At 37.2% G+C, this 17,049-nt stretch overlaps 1 protein-coding gene across 1 annotated transcript in view; it reads right to left on the bottom strand.

Annotated features, from left to right (window-relative positions):
* The window catches only part of EXOG (exo/endonuclease G), a 22,842-nt gene that overhangs the window by 530 nt on the left and 5,263 nt on the right, over positions 1-17,049 (bottom strand). Inside the window, 4 exon segments of the mRNA XM_025046037.1 lie at position 1; positions 4-64; positions 13,687-13,801; positions 15,712-15,788. The exon segment at position 1 is cut by the window's left edge and continues 530 nt beyond it. Coding sequence (XP_024901805.1) covers position 1; positions 4-64; positions 13,687-13,801; positions 15,712-15,788 — 254 coding nt within the window.

The following is a 17,049-nucleotide window of genomic DNA, read 5'->3' as shown; positions in this document are numbered from 1 at the left end:
TTCTTCGAGCCAGGATCACCTTATAAAGGTGTGAGGGGACTGCCACATTGTCCTCACCAATCACCTAAAAAACAAAGCAGCCATATTAGTGATGCTACTAATCTATGCTGGCAGTTCCCAATTTTTTTCTTGATAAGACCTTAGATGCATTTCTGAAAATGCACTTATACGACATCCCACTCCATCCCAACGAATTCAAATTCAACTGCCAAAGGTAATAATAAACCACAACAGATTCACAAAGAAGATGAACATTTAACAGGTAGATTCTGATCACATTTTTTAAAATAATGCCACCCCAAAGATCAAGGGTCATGGTCTCTCCTCTGTTTGTAGGACAAAGGCAATGCCATGAGTGAGTCCTGGGTTTTTTAATGGACAAGAAAAGCTGTCATTTTCACTTCGTCTCATAATCAGAACTTCTGGTGCTCTAAGCATTTAAAGGTCAAAACTGCTAGCTTGGGAACTCCCAGCTCTAGAAATAAAAATATGGCCTTAGTTTGATCAAATTCACCAGAGAGCTAAACAATAGCCTTTAGAGAAGCAGCCAGACACGCCACATCAGTAGTCCTAGCTCCAGAATCGCCTGGACTGTGGCTTATTTTTTTAATTAAATTAAGTAAATGTAAATGCTGTTTGCTCAGTTTTGCACACTCTTGGGCCTGCTATCAGACAGAGACCTTCTGAATGTGCCATTAAATCAAACACTTTGTAAAGGTATCCACACAATGAAGAAGCCAGAACCAGGATCAGGGTTGAAAACAACTTGGTTGCCTGTGTAGGTTGACTGTAATAATGAAATAACATTGTTATGAAACATTTTCAAATTTCCTTCCAGTTGGCTTAAAAGCTGTATCTGTTTTCTGAAAAACTGAATATCCATTTCCTTAATGGTCTTCAGGAAAATGACACAATCCAACTACGCTATGCCCGTGGTGCTACTGCTCCTCCAGGGCCCTTCCTTGGTAAGGCATGCCTTCCTCATCACACCTGCTGGCTGCAGGAGGCCTTGTAGGGAGCCCAGATGAGGCAGAGAGCCACTGGTTCTCTTCTGCTTTTCCCAAGCTCCTACCTACATGACACACAGCCTAAGAACTCCATGCCAACTGCTGTCTGGGACACAAGGAGGTCCTGATGCCAAAAACAACTGCCGAGCCACATAGGAGCCCCGTCCACAGGAAAGATTTCTGTAACTTACTGTCTTTGAAGTTAGTTTTCGAAAGTGTTTGGGCAGGGTGTGACTTAGAGCAAAGTTTATGAAACTACACAATCTACAGACACAAAATCCTACCCTCCTCCAACAGGTCATTTAGGCAGCTGGGAAAATAAACATACTCTTCAAGCCAAAAAAAAAACCAGACTGTAGGTGAACCCATGGAGGTCTAAATTAGCCAAGAAATCTCCAAGAGATGTTAATTCCACAATGCAACTCAAAAGTCCTGTGCCTGGCACTACTGGAAACAAAGAAAAGAATAAGCTTTAAAGTAAATACAGCTGGTGCCTGCTCTCAAGAAGCTTCCCATCTAGAGGAGTCGACACCCACGGCTTTCACTGCAGGTAGAATGTGGTGAGACGCCAACAGAGAGCACGAACAACAGCGCTAAGCAGGTGGGTGCGGGGGAACTCAAGGACCAGCACTAAGGGCACAGCTGCAGCTCAGCCACAGTTTAGCACGGGGAGTTTAAATGGGCTTCGTGTGTTCCAGGAGCTAGCTGGGAAGCCAACAGTTAGGCAAATCCCTGGTGCCATCTGGTGGACATCCTTCTTCACTGCAGCACAGTTCTCAGACCTAAGTACAAGGAGTCCGAAACCATTTTCATTTGATTATTTTCTCTCCTCATGGACTCCTGGTTTACAAACAGATTGGAATTTTTAAAAAACAACTCATTGGTCATGTCCATTTGCTGCCAACCAGGGATTCTAAAAAAGGTCATTTAAATTCCAGCCAAAAGTAAAGAAGTTTGATGTTTTAAGAGTCACAGCTTTACCTCAAGGAAATGTACCATTTCCATTAGGTTTTCAAAAACTCTCACAACAGCTACAGGACCTCTAGTACTACTTTTGAGAAACCTCATGGACACAGAGATTCCTACTAAGAACCACAAGGTATGATTCTTCCACCTATAACCTTCTTACAATATTTCAACAAAGAGGGATAAAATACTATCTCTACATATATGAAAACTTCAGCCACTCACTGTATGTTCTGCTTTGTTCTTTGGAAGTAAACATCTTTAACCTAACAAAAGGACCAGTCCTATTTGGAAATTCAGAAAGCCTACTGTTTCTTCCTTGAATTTAAGACTTTGGAAAAAAAAAAAAATTCTAAAATGTTTTAGAGCTATCATCTCCTTTATAGAGAACTAAATAATAACTTTTTTTTTCTTCCACTTTTGGGAAAACTAGAAGACTTTCAGAAAATGTTTCTAGAAACTTCTAGGGTAGTGAAGCAGAATGGTTTGGTAGGCTCATATTCCAGAGACCTGGTTAAGTCCTGGCTTTGCCACTCAGCTGTAAGTCATATCTACTGGTATCTTTACTGATTCATAAAATCATTAATAACAATCCCCAGTGCTGCCTATCTCACAGGACAGTTTTGAAGATACAAAGACATGTTAGTCAAAAAAAAGTTTAAATCTGCAACACTTATATAAAAAGCTGTTTTCGTAGTGGATGCCATTTAAAAGATAGGGATGCAGTTGCATTTGCTACAAAAGATGGTTCTGCAGAGGGACTGTGGGGAAAGATGGACTCAAGCAAGATCAGACCAGTTAAAGGAAGACAACAGAGTTTCAGAAGAAAGCAGGTTGATGCCCTAAACAAAGGACTCAAGGACTTAACATAAACAAATCTTTAGTATCAGTAAGTTAGCTACAATCGTTTTCATGTAAGATTTAGGTACAAAAATACTTTACAAAGGAAATCCTCGCTGCTGTTAAAATATCAAAAGCACTGAACTCTATAATCTTGTCAAGATTATAGCAAAGACTGGAAATAAACTGGGAGTGACTAGAAAATACAATACATATGTCAGTCATACGTGACCTGAAGTTAGTTTTTGTACATGCTGCCCTAAGCCTCCTTCCTTCCATGCAAGAGACAGAAATGACAATTTGCTGCCTCCCCAACCACAACTCCACACACACAGAGCTGAGCCTTCATGCTGACTCAGTGACTGAGACTGGCAACAAACAGTCAGGCCAAGTCTGCCATATTTCATGTTAACTGTGTCTCAAATGAAATACTAAGCAGCATCATGAGGAAAATGTATGTACCTGACAGCATCAGATAATATAAGATATTTGGTTACATTCTCATTGCAAGACAAAAAAAAATTTTCCAAAAATAAAACTGTTGAACACATTAAAGGACCATGCCCTTAAAAAGTAATGCCAATCAAGTCAAAGAAAGAAACCATGGTAGTGTGATAAATAAGAATCCAAGCTGAGAGGACAGAGAAGAAAAGTGAGAGCCACAAGGTGCGGGGAAGTCAGTGGGCACGTGGCCAGCCCGGGTTATCCATGAAGCCTCTGCAGGGGCTCATACGGCAGCACGCACCCCGGGAGACAGCCCCACACACTGGGGTGCCTGCTCTGGGCAAGGAAGCGGGAGACTGCCAAGTCACAGTAAAACAAGCACCATCTTCTCGAATTTAGGATGGAGGTAAGGAGATACTTAGCCAGTAAAATAATTCGTATTTCAATTAAACCCAATAGATATGGAAATGAAAAGATCTGCTAAAAATAAAAAAAGGAGATTTCAAAAACAAATTACTCCCTGATCATTTCAAGTGATGCCTCAAGATCCCTGGAGGCATGTTTTCAATTTTCCCCCCCTCTAGGAGTTGGTGGAAGTTTGCAAAGTAATGCTGTAGAAAGAAAACAGACTGTTAAGCGCTTCTAACATTACCACCACCACTGAGTTGTGAAATCTGAAGCTCACTTTCTTGTCAGGTCAATTATAATGTTCAGGTCAGAATCTTCAGGTATGTTTCACTTGTCTGGAATCAATCTCTTCTTGAAACGCACACATCAGAGTAAGCACATGGATGACCTCAGCTATAATAAAGGGGGTGATTCTGATTAGAGCTGTCACATGACTCACTTCTCATAAAATCACTGCTACTAATCTTCCCTTAGGCTCACATTCACTCAAGTCCTATGATGCTGTGATCCTTTACTACATATTCTAACAGACATTTCTGACTCGCTATAAGGAAATGTCTGTTAGACATTTCCTCTTGGCCCATTTTCGGTTCTTATTTTTGCATGTTAGCAAATATCACTTGTAATTGCTCTCCGTCCACACCATCTTTCACCCCCTGGACAGAGGCTTCTGTACATGAAGAGTATAGCAATGCCTTTACTGGAGATTTCTGAGAGCTTCAAAGAACAATGCTATGAACAACTGGCAATTCTCATGCAAGTAGAGAGACCCAAGTTTGCACCTCCCCTCTGACAACTACTAGCTATGTGACTTGAACTTGACCCCTCAAGACCTCAATTTCCTTGCCTATAAAAGAAGATAACCACTACTTTTATGTAAAGGCTGTTTGTGAGGAGTGAATGAGATAGCATGTATAAAGCTATTTACACACTGTGTGGTATATATGGCTCTCAAGAAATGCCAGGCTATTTGCTTCATCTCCTCCAAAGTATACACATGTATGATTCGTGGCCTAGATAGAAAACTATATCGATTCAGATATACACCAATAGATATGCTAAAGATTTTTAAGTTTAAAATTCCACCTGAAATCAACTCTGATCTGAAAAATAATGTCAAATCTAACAAAAGCTGTATTATTATAAAGAAATCTTTAGTGAAAAACATAAACATATAAAATTAGTTGTCAATTTGATACGATTCCAAGAATGAAGGAAGAACTATATGTTTCTCCGGGGACAGAGGTTCCTTTTAAAATTCAACTTCACACACACATACATAACGCATAAACATAGTTATGACCAGGGTCATATGACTTTATGACCAGGGTCTATAAATCTCGTTTTCAAAAAACATAAGAATATTGAAGATGGAGAAAAAATAGCCTTCCTAATAGTGAGCCACTACAGGCAATAGAATCTGCATACTTTGTTCTTTGGGTCTCTCTCCACCCACTATAAAAGGCTAAAAATAAATGTGGTGAACACACATGACAAGCAAACAGCAGACCAAGCACTCAAGAATCAACTTGTCATCCAGATCTTGGTTTCTAAATATCAATCCCCATTAAGAGGAATCAGGGCTCCTCAGAGAAATGGCTGATGCCAGAGTCTGGCCAAGATGAGCCTGAAAAATCACGTAACACCAGGAAGTAGGAAGTGCCGAAACAATGAGGAGGATGTGTCAGAAGGACACAGGAGACCGCTTAAAGGGGCTCCCACTGGCCAAATATGGGAAAATTTGAGCATCAAAATGAATACATAGTAAATTGGTTAAAAATCACTGAATAAAATAAGAATCCATGAGTTCACACTGATAATAAATAAGGAAAAACTCTTCCTCAGTAGAATGTTAACTAATAAACGTAGAAGGAATAAAAATTAGAAAATCATCATTTCACAATAAATGTAGTAATAACTGATTTAGGCAAGAATCATCAGTGGATTCTAAAACTACCAGGTGAAAATTTGAAGAGAAAAGGAATACTTACGTGGTCTCAAAGTATTTCTACATATTACTAATTTCAAAGGGGAAAATGGTAACTTAGCAGTGAAAAAATCTGGAGCAGGGGTCTCCCACCCCCAGGACACAGATGGGTACCAGTCCGTGGCCTGTTAGGAACCAGGCCACATAGCAGGAGGTGAGCAGCGAGCAAGCAAGCAAAGCTTCATCAGCGCTAGCATCACCGCCTCAGCTCCACCTCAGATCATCTGGCATTAGAGTCTCATAGGAGCACTGGTCCCTGGTGCCAAAAAGGTTGGGGACCGCTGATCTAGAAGACACCACCTTAACCAAGTGGTCAAAGTTAATATCAATAACAAGACAAAGTGACATTATGTGCATCCTCATGCACTGAGGAGCACAAGATCACCTCTGTGGCATTGTGCCAGAAACGACTGAATCTAATCGTGAGGAAACAACAGACAGAGCCAATTTGAAGAACATACTACAAAACAACTGGCTTGTATTCTTCAAAAACACCAATTGGCATTAAAGACAAAAAGGCTACAGAACTATTTCAGATTAAAGGAGACTAAGGAGACGTGACAATGCAAAATCCTGGATTGCAGCCTGAATTAGTTCTCACCTAATCATTCTTTCCTTGAAATACATTCTTTACTTGCCTTCTGAGACACCACTCTCCCTGATTTTAATCCTATCTCAAAGATTGCTCCTGTCTCCTTTGCTGGATCCTTCTCTTCCTGACCTCTAAACGTCTGAGTTCTCCAGGGTTCAGACCTCAGATCCGTTCTCTCCTATCTACACACTCACTCACACGATCTCATCATAGCTTTAAATACCAGCTATGTGCTGACCACACCCAAACAACCTCTCCTGAGATACAAACTCACAGTCTGACTACTCAGCATCTCCAGTGGCACATCAAACAATCTCAAATTTAACAAAACCAAAACACAAACCCTGATTTCTAGCCTCTAAACCTGCTCCTCTCTGGTCTTCATAACTTCAGACTGAAAACCTAGGTGTTACTCTTGATAACATGTTATCTTTGATCTCACTTAATACTCAGCCTTGACTCTTTCCTCTTATTCCACAGCTGATCCATTCAGAAGTTCCCTCAGTTCTACTTGTAAGGTACATCCTAAAGCAGACCATTTCTACCTCTACCACCACCACCCTACTGAAGTCATTACTATTTCTCATCTAGACTATTCCATTAGGCTTTTCACTGGTTCCACCTATTCTTCTGTTCTTCACATACAGCAGCCAGACTGGGCTTTAAAAATGTAAATCAGAGTATGCCACTATCCTGATCAAAACCTTAAAAGAATGTCCCATCTCAATATAATCCAGACTTCTTCCCATTGCCTCCCTCTATGATTTACCTCCTTCTCCTCAGTGCTCACTCTGCTCTAGTCACACTGGCATTCTTCCTGTTCCCTGAACATGCCAAGCTAAATCTCACCCCTGTGCCTTTGCACCTGCTTGAAAACTCTTTATATAGGTTGCTCCCTCACTTCACGTAGGTTTCTGCTCTTCTCACTTCCTCTGAGTGGCCTGTCCTTTTTTTCTTTCCCACCCCACTGTAACTCTTTACCACATTTTATTTTTCTATGTGGAATTTTGTTTACTGTGTATCTCCTCTGCTATAATGTAACCTCCATGTAACATACAGCTAGTTTATTGCCATATTAGAAGCACAAAGAACAGCGCCAGGTACATAGTGGAAGCTTAATAAGTGTCTGTTGAATAAAAGAAATGAAAAGAAGAGGGAGGGAGGAAACAAGTAGTCCAAAATAGAAAAGAAGTCTCGGAGGGCTCCAAGAATAACGTCTTCAAAAAAAACATTAACTTTTTTAAAAAGTAGTATGACAAAGTTAAATGATCTGAATTACAAAGTAAAAGCATGTTATTATATTGTTTATAACAGTAATTAAAATACACTGCCACCTTGACTTACCACTTGTTTTTTGTTTGTAGTAACATTAATCTCTCAAGTGGCAGACTTAAGGATACAGGATTATATCTATCTCTTTACAAGTTCAAACACACTACTTATGCATTCATAATACTATAAATACTGGTTTTATATTTTCAATAGACCGAGGATTATAAACTCAAAGACCAACAAGGGCTAGACGGGAAATATAAATGGGCGAAATGGACTGGATGAGGGCTAAGATGTACTGAAGAATATGTGCTCAATCTAAGGAGAAAGCTGCTGTTCTCGTCTAGCAAATGCAGGTACCTCTGGGAACATTCGCCAAGTGTGATCAAGTCACCTGATTTTAAGAAAAGCTAAAATCTGGACTTAAATGAAATCTTTCAATTATTAAACATTACCAACTAATTCAAAAATAACAAACAGTGCAAACCAAATAAAATATCTGTGGGCTTATGTGCATTAGGAGGCCTTAGTTTACAACCTCTGGTATACACAAATCTCAGACTAAATTATGGTTAACAAACATAAGTGTAAAGGCTATAAACCTTGATGGTATATAAGTGATAGATCCAGAAGGATTGAATATTACGTAAAAATATTATGTAAAGTTTACCAACAGAAGAACTAAAACTAGGATTCTTACTGTTCCCTGAACATGACAAGCAGAGACTGGAGCAGTGTGTGAAGTGAACTAAATAAATTTTGTACATTTCATAGAGAAAGCATCAACGGAGACTGTTAAAAACTGACAAATCAAAGTTAAGAAATACAGCTTCGCTCCCACTATTTTGCAATTTAGAAATAACCACCAGAAGAATAAAACTAGACAGTGGGCTTGGGACAAGAAGCAGGAGACTTTAACTTTTCGTCTTGTATTGTACCATTTGAATTTTATTAACAATGTTTGTTTTAAAGTTTAATGTTTTCATTACTATGCACATATAATGCCATACCAATAAATTTTTAAAGTTTATATTCAAAGCTCATTAAAAGACTGGCAATTATGGTTTCAATGCCATGAAGGGAAAAAAGTATCAAGATTAAACTATGCTTAATATACATATCCAATTTCACAACTTCTACCATAATATATAATTCGTGAAAAATAGGTTCAAAAGCTTAAAATTAATAGAAAAGCACCTGATCTCTGAGGTTTTGAGAATGAGAAATGAGAAAGGAGAAAAATAAAAAAGAACCTTAGAAATCACAGGTTTATGGGTACGTGCACCAAAGAACACACAAACACCCTCATCTATATTTCTCTTACTCCAGATTAGCAAGTCCATGACTTTTAAAGCCACAGACTCATAACAGAGATAGAAAGATTGGTGTTTGGGTCATCATTTAATAACAACTACAAGTTATGAATCAAAAGAAAAGCTCGGTCCTTGCAAAGCATGCCTAACCAATAGTTAAGTCTGTGACAAGTCTGTCACCACAAAGTCATTCAAAAAATGCCTTTTGATAACAAAACAAGCTTCTCCTAAATTCAGAAATGTGCAGACTTCTTTAGCAGACTGTTCAACAGAATTTCCTAACTCGTAGGATTATGATTAGGAAGTCATTACTTTTCTCCAAATTTTAAAGAAAAGATCACAAAAAGAGACACAGTAAATGGTTGGGGAGTGAAAAATGAAGTGGTAAGTGAATATGAGAGATATAAAAATATCGAGGACTCCAAGAGGAATCAATGATAATAATGTACCATAAACTGAGTGTGACAACTAAGCAACTCTTTGCACCTGAGGTCCATAGAAAAACAAAAACAAAGAAAATCTCCCAAAGTGGCCTCGCTATTCCAGGGAATGGTGTAATGGGTAATGTGACAAGTTGGACCACAGCCCATGGAACATAGTGACATATCACACTGATGTACAGTGTGATAACCTGTACCTAGCACCAGGCGTACTAAGTAGGGTCCAAACTTACTAAGTTAATTCAAAGATAAGCTTCTGCCTATCCTTTTTACCTTATACTCTATTTGTTAATGCCTTTGGTCTGGCCACAAAAATCTGTGTTCCAGCCAGGGCCACTGACTATGCCAGCCTCCCAGTGAATGGGGCCACCAGGAATAGTGCAACTTGGAGGCCTTGGCTTGAGCCATAGACAGTGATACTAAAGCATTTCATAAACTATTGGCAAAAGAGCCAAAACCAAGTAGGATATTTTAAAACTGCAAGGGTGACTTAACGTTAAGACTCTGTTGATGGTGGGAACGTTAAATGGTGCAGCCTTTATGGAAAACGGTATGTCGGCTCCTCAAAATATTAAAACAGAGAACTACCATATGATTCAGATGTGAAATACAGAAAAGGGATAAAAGTAACTAAGAAAGTGGTTTGAGGCATGTCACTTACATTTCCATATATATATTCCTCCCATACGACAGGTAACTGAACACTTGCCGAATTAAAGATTTGCCAGTGTGAGCATGAATAGGTCCTAGGAAATTAATAGAGACATGGAAAACTAATGATATAGGGTCAGAGGCCCAGATTCTGAAAGAAAAGACCTAAGACCAATAGGCTCTAAAATAAAAACAAAGAAACAAGGCTATTACTCAAAGTATACTCTTCAGGAAGCTCCTCTTGACTGCCTCACATGTTTCATCACTGTGACACCATGTGGAGAGCTGACAGGTCTCTTGAAATTCTCTTCAAGGCTACTTAAACTTGCTTGAATATCATTCCCTAATAAACTCTTGAGGAGAAGCTACTAAGTCTTTTTAGTGGTTAGTTATATATATTCCAGTGTAATAAGTATTCTGGCATAGAGACGACAATAAAATGTACATACATATATATTTGTTTCATGCTGAATTGCAAACTTAGAAGAGCAGCACAAAGCAGATTAATCTACTGTTAAGATTTTGCCCAATTTGCTTTATTTGTTTTTCTTTTCCCTATACCTTTTGAAAATAAGTCACACACACATTGTTCAGGATGTACTTCCTAAAAGCAAAGACATTTCTTGCATAATCACAGTACAATTATCAAAATCAGAAAACTTAACACTGATAAAATATAATTATCCAATCTACAGATCTCAAATGTTGCCAATTGTCCCAACGAAGTCCTTTTTAGCAACTTCTGTTGTTCTGATCTAGGATCCCATCTAAGATCACACAATGCATTTTGCTTTCAAGACTCTTTAGTCTCCATTAATCTGAACAGTTAGCTTCTCAGCCTTTGTCTTTTATGACTCTAACATTGTTTGAAAAGTACAAGTCAGCTGTTTTACAGAATGTCCCTCACCTGGGCTTTGCCTGATATTTCTGCATGATGAGATTCAATGTTATAGTTCTTTTGGCAGAAATACCGCATCAGTGATATTGTATCCTTCTTAGTGCATCACATCAGGAAGGAGTTTATCAGTAAGTCCCATTACTGGCAATATTAACCTTGATCGCTTGATTAAAGGGGAGTTTCTCCACTATAAAGTTATCATTTCTTATCTATGGCCACGCCACCCTGAATGTGCCACAATCTCGTCTGATCTCGTCGGGCCTGGTTAATACTTGGATGGGAGACTCCCTAGGAATACCAGGTGCTGTAGGCTTTAAAAAAATAAAAAATAAAGTTATCATTTCTTGCTTTGTTATTATTAAGTAATGTGTGGGGAGATTCTTTTAGATATATATCCTATTCCTACTTTATATGTATGTATCTCCTATTAATATGTCCTATTTCTCATAAAACTTTCACTCACCAGGTTTAGCATCCACTCATGATTCTTGTCTGAAATGCATTGCTATGATGACTGCAGAATGATTTTTCTAATTCTTTCATTCTTACAAATTTATTAGTTGACAGTCTATGGCAAGCTTTTCCTTATATGCATGAATCTACTTAATTGTTAAAAGTATGGATTCTTATTTAATTCAATAGGTCTATAACCCATTTTATTTTGACATCATATAGTTCTAGACACAAGTTGGAACTCAAGTTAATTCCTATGTCCTTTTGACATGTCCTCACCATCTGAGTACTTCCTTGACTTGTGGCACAAGATGTTCCATTTTGTACCTTCCCTGTACTAGTCCTGGAATCAGCCATTTCTCGAAGTGCTAGGCTTTTTCAGCAGATGGTTTTTTAGAAACCAAGATCCGGTCTCAAGGTGCACTCACTGCTAAAAGCATATCACTGCTTCTAGGCCCTTTCAACAAATGTATAAGTTATATATATTTTGAAATTATATCCAATTTAAGAAAAACAACATACTTTCCACTATAGCATTTAGCCGACACATATTTAGAAATATCCACACACACAAAAATATTGTTTAATGAAATGCTCTTTATTAACGGTTAATTTTTCCTTTTAAACTTTGTATAAATTTTTTTTTTCTATGAGACAGTAAACTAGTCATATACATCTTTCATTCTATGGAAACAAAAACAAAACTGTGACTTTATCACTTAAGGTTTAGAGGTCGAAGCTAAGAGAACCTATTTTCCAATGTTAAGTAAAGAGGATTTAATCGAAGTTCAAAAATAATTAATATTTGAAAAGTAAGAGAATACCGGGAGCTTTAAGCCTTTCTTCTTCTTATATTACAAAAAATACTAAAATTAAATTAGCAAATTGATCAGAGGAGAGAGGTTAATCTACTTAAAATACTAACTCCCTTGCCATTCCTTCGCTCCCATTAGAACCTCTGGAATACTCCGGGGGTGTGAGCACTGTGAACATCTTGGCTACTTTATACCTCACTGCACATTTGATCCAGATAGGCGGATAATAAGCAAGTCAATGAGACAGCATATACTCTAAAGTCATTTTTGTTTTCCTAAATCTGTTTCTCAGGTCATTCAATTTTATCACAGACTCCCTTAAGTAATCATTTAATCTAACCAGCATTTATTAAAAATCTACTTTACTCCTAGAACTGAGCTAGGTGTTCCCTCCAAATATACCCACTCTTTAACTTTACCAGAAAGTCCCTCAATTCATCTTTTTACTTACTCTCTCACCTCTCCTCCCTCATTCCACTTCATTCCCTACCCTGTGTAGATCTCACAGTTTATCAATTCAGCCACCCTCTTGGCAGAATTCTCAATTTTAGACAACAGACATTTAAAGCTCTCACAACACTAATTATACTCTTATGTCTTTACTCTCCTTCCTTCAGTCTATAAAGTTCTCAAATATTCTGCACGGTAAAAAAAATCCTTTTACAAAAATCTAAGTGTCTAAAAGAAAACCTTTTCCTCCCATTTATTCAACTCACTGAGTTCCCTACAATCTGGATGTCATCTGAACTTTTCCCTCTTCCTTGCCCAAAAAGTTAATTCACAGTTATTCTTTCTTGTATTTCTCTATTCGTCTTCACTCCAACTGCTTGAGTTCAGGCCCTTGTCTGTTCTCATATGGACTGCTGCAATAATGTCCCAATTCACCTCCTTGCCTGTAACCTTTCCTTCCAACACCCTTTTCTTCACTCACCTCTACATCGTATCGCCAAAATATTCTTTATGAAACCCAAAACAAATCACACATCTCCCACACTTAAAACAAACTTAAGACTTCTCAGCATCTAAAAACTGACATCCAACTCTTCATGAGATACAAAGCCCGCTATTATCTGGCCCCTGTTCTACCTATCATTGCAGAAATCCTCGTCCTCCTTGAGCCACCCAGACTTTTTTGTACCATAAACTCCAGTCTTTATAAACACCACCTAAATCCCAGAATCGTGCTGCTGACCACGAACGCCCTGTGCTCATACTGCTCCATCTTCTGGCATTCCCATGCTCCCTCTGCCCCGACTCAGTTTACTCTTACTCATCGGTCAAGATCTAGCTCGAAAATCTTTTCCTCTGTTAAGTCTTCCCAAACCATACAAATAGGGTTGGTCACTCCTTTTTAACACCATTTCATCTATGTATTTATCTCTATTACAGCATATTTAATATAATTAACATGTCTGTCACCTTTTCTAAAGTGAGCTTCTTGAAGTCAATGGTTTTAATCCATCATTATATCCTCCATGTCTATCATTCCAACAGGTGTTCAATAAACACTGTTCAATAAATGAAATAAAAAGTAGAAGACAGGATGAAACAATAATCTCATACAAACAGCATATGCCTGAATGTTAAAACATGTCCCTACCTGGTAATTGACCATTTTCTTTCCATCTCTTCCAGTCTGAGGTAAGGTCAAAGGTCCAGATACTATCCAAACATCTTCGAACCTCTCTGTCAGCTCTCGACAGTACATTTCTATTCTGAAAAAACAAAGCAAAAAAAAAAAAAATGTATAATATTCGCACAGACTTAAGTGTAGAAAAGAAGCAAACTATATCAAGTCCCCGGGAAAGATGCCAAGAATATTGAACTAGAGAAATTAATGTAAACAAAGGAATATAGCACAAAACATTATAAGCACATAAGCAATGTTTTTCCCAGTTTACTACACAAAAAAACTAAAAAAAATCCCACACACTAATACAACTATCCACATTTTCCTGTGTATGCATTCCGTGTACATTTTAGAACTAAAATTATTTTGTTTTCTCCCTAATTTTTCTATGCCGTAGTTCTCAAGCTTTTTATAAGAACTATGTATCATTCCAACAAGTTGATGTACCTTTTAACTATTACTATTATGGGTTTATCCTAACATTTCTTATGTAATGCAACACTGTATTTATTCCTTAGGATAAATTTCAAGGGCCAGAATTACTTTACTGAGTATTTTAATGACCCCGATTATGTGTAAAATATTTTTAATGGGATTATCCCAATTTACTCTATAAAGTCCAAAATATGAAGTAGCAGTTTTGCAACAATCTTTACAACATTGGGATTTATCACTTGAAAAATGTTTTTGCAAATTTACTAGATAAAAATGGCGAAAAGTTTTAATAAGTACTTTCTTATACTGCAGTTAAAAGAGATTTATGAGATAACAATGTATGTCATTATTCCTCGTATCCTTATCTAAAAAGTAAACTCAACATTGTATCTTACAGCATACATGCCCAATTACAAGATAAAGTAATCCTCCCAAAAATATATCCCCTAGGAAATATGTTAAATGCTTCCATAGGTATGCAATCAGCCAGAATATGAAAAGGAAACTATAGGACAAACATCCCAGATCTTTAACAAATAATCTGCAAGGAGAAAAAAGAAAGAAATATTATAGATTAAAAGGGACTGAAGAGACATATTACCCAAATCTATGTGTACCTTGTTTGAATCCTGATTCAAACCAATCAAATGAACGAAAAAAAATTTAAGACGATCAGGGAAATTTGAACACTGATTGTAAAACTGGTAATAAGGAATTACTGTTAAATAGTTGAGAAGCAATAATAGTACTATAGTTATATCTATTTTTCAATTAGTTGACATTCAATATTATTTTACATTAGTTTCAGGTGACTATAGTTATATTTTAAAAGAATTCTTACTTCTAAAAACATATACTGAAATATTTATGGATAAAATTATTTGACCTGCTTAAAATAACGAGTAGGGAAAAGGGCAAGTAGACGAAATAAATGGGGGTCATGACTGATAATTACTGAAGTCTTTTTTAGTGTGCGGTTGCTTTCCTAATTATTTTAAACCACAAAAAACTGGGGAAAAAGACAACTTGAACACAACCTCAATTGGTGCTAGTTTTAAATGCTTAAAGAGATTCCCTAACAGAACTGATTAAAAGTGTCAGAAACATGCAGATGACTCAACTGATTTTATATTTAGGGTCTGCCAAAAACTGATTAATGGTTATGTTTAAGTATACCAAAAAATTTTTTAAAAGCTCAGCAACTCTGGAAATATAAGTAGATAAAAATAAGATGTCCTCTGGATATATTAAAAAATATTTATTGTCTTACAATAAGAAATATTTATTGTAATATTTTAAGTAGTTTCTTCCAGAATCTGACTTCTGACCGGTGGCAAGCATGATCAAATTGGCTGTTTTGCAGTCTGTACTGCCAATAGAAAACTGTACTTCCAAATGCAGCAAAGAAAACTAGTCCAAAGTACTTCATTCAAGTACTACCTTCAGTAGAAACAGCTTTTAAAAACAAAGCCAGAAACAGCTGATAAGCTTACTAGTACATTCTCCTGTCATATCATTCATCTCCCACAGAATCGCATTTTAAAAACTGTCACCCCTCACCTGTTCCAATATCCAGCATTATTATCAAAATTCTGAGGCACAATATTAGAAAGGTAAAAGGTTTCAGCCATGGCTTTCTGTGAAAAGAAGAAAAAAATCATATCTTGCCCTGAAATGTCTTCCCCCTTGAGAGAGATGTTACAAAGCAGACACAGAAAACTAGTTCCTTATTCATACATTAGCTCTAGGCAATCACAGCAACTACCTGTTTAGATAAGTAAGTCATAGCTATTCCAGGACAGAAAGCTCAATAACGATTATTCAAAATAAGGACAATAACAAAATAACTAGTTTGGTGTCCTAGCTTTCTTTATAATTTACAAACCTATATTTCAAACCTATAGTGTAGACTCTTAAGAACTAAAAGTTTCCAATAAAAAGCTAAAGGGTAAATTCTGATTTGAAGCCTCTGGCAGTTTCTCGAAGGTCAACTTTCAGGAATTTTATTTAAGTAGCACGCTACAAACATATTAGTTCAGAAGTGGCAGAGAAAAATCCCTTGTTCTGCATCTGGCCACTATGAATTCATTTCACATTACTGACCCACAAACACAAGGCTCCATCATTGTACAGGCATATCTCATTTTACTACATTTCCTTTTACTGCCCTTCACATTTACTGCACTTTACATTTTTTTACAAACTGAAGGCAAGAGCCTCCACCAGCAAAAAGACTACTTGCTTTATTGCAGTGGTCTAGAATTGAACCCACAATATCTCTGAGGGATGCCTGTATTTTCTTTCATTGATCTAACTGTCCGTGCCACTAATAACCTTTGCTTCAAGCAGCGGTTCCCACCCTGGGATGCACACTGGAATAACCTAGGGAACTTTAACAATACAGGTGCCCGGGTTCCGCCCCAACAAGTTTCTGATTTAACTGCTCTGGGCTACAGATCTGGGCATTGGGAATTTTAAAAATTTGCTCAGGTGATTATGAGTATCCAAAGTTGAGACCCACTATCTTAATGACGATAATCACCAACAATTCATACAATAAATGTCAATGCCACAAATGACATTTCTCTCCTTGTTTAGCAGAGAAGTTATCCTAAATTAAAGAAGACTAACATGATTCATAACTGGGTACTGGATCAAAAAAAAAGGCTGTAAAGGACGTAACTGGGACAATTTGGCAATTCTGAAATGTGAAATTGTATACAAGACGATATTATTACACAAGTACACAAAAATACATTTGCACGTTTCTTGGTATAATGATACTCTTGTCATATCTACAAAAATCCTCATTCTTAAAGGATACAATCTCCTGAGCAATCTATTTTAGAATGAAATGTTATGATGTCTGCAATGGTTAAAATTATATATTTATATATA

The sequence above is a fragment of the Pteropus alecto genome, unplaced genomic scaffold, assembly GCF_000325575.1.
Source record: "Pteropus alecto unplaced genomic scaffold, ASM32557v1 scaffold354, whole genome shotgun sequence".
Taxonomy (NCBI): domain Eukaryota; kingdom Metazoa; phylum Chordata; class Mammalia; order Chiroptera; family Pteropodidae; genus Pteropus; species Pteropus alecto.
Note: the sequence above shows the minus strand (reverse complement) of the source record. Positions and strands in the feature narration are given on the sequence as shown.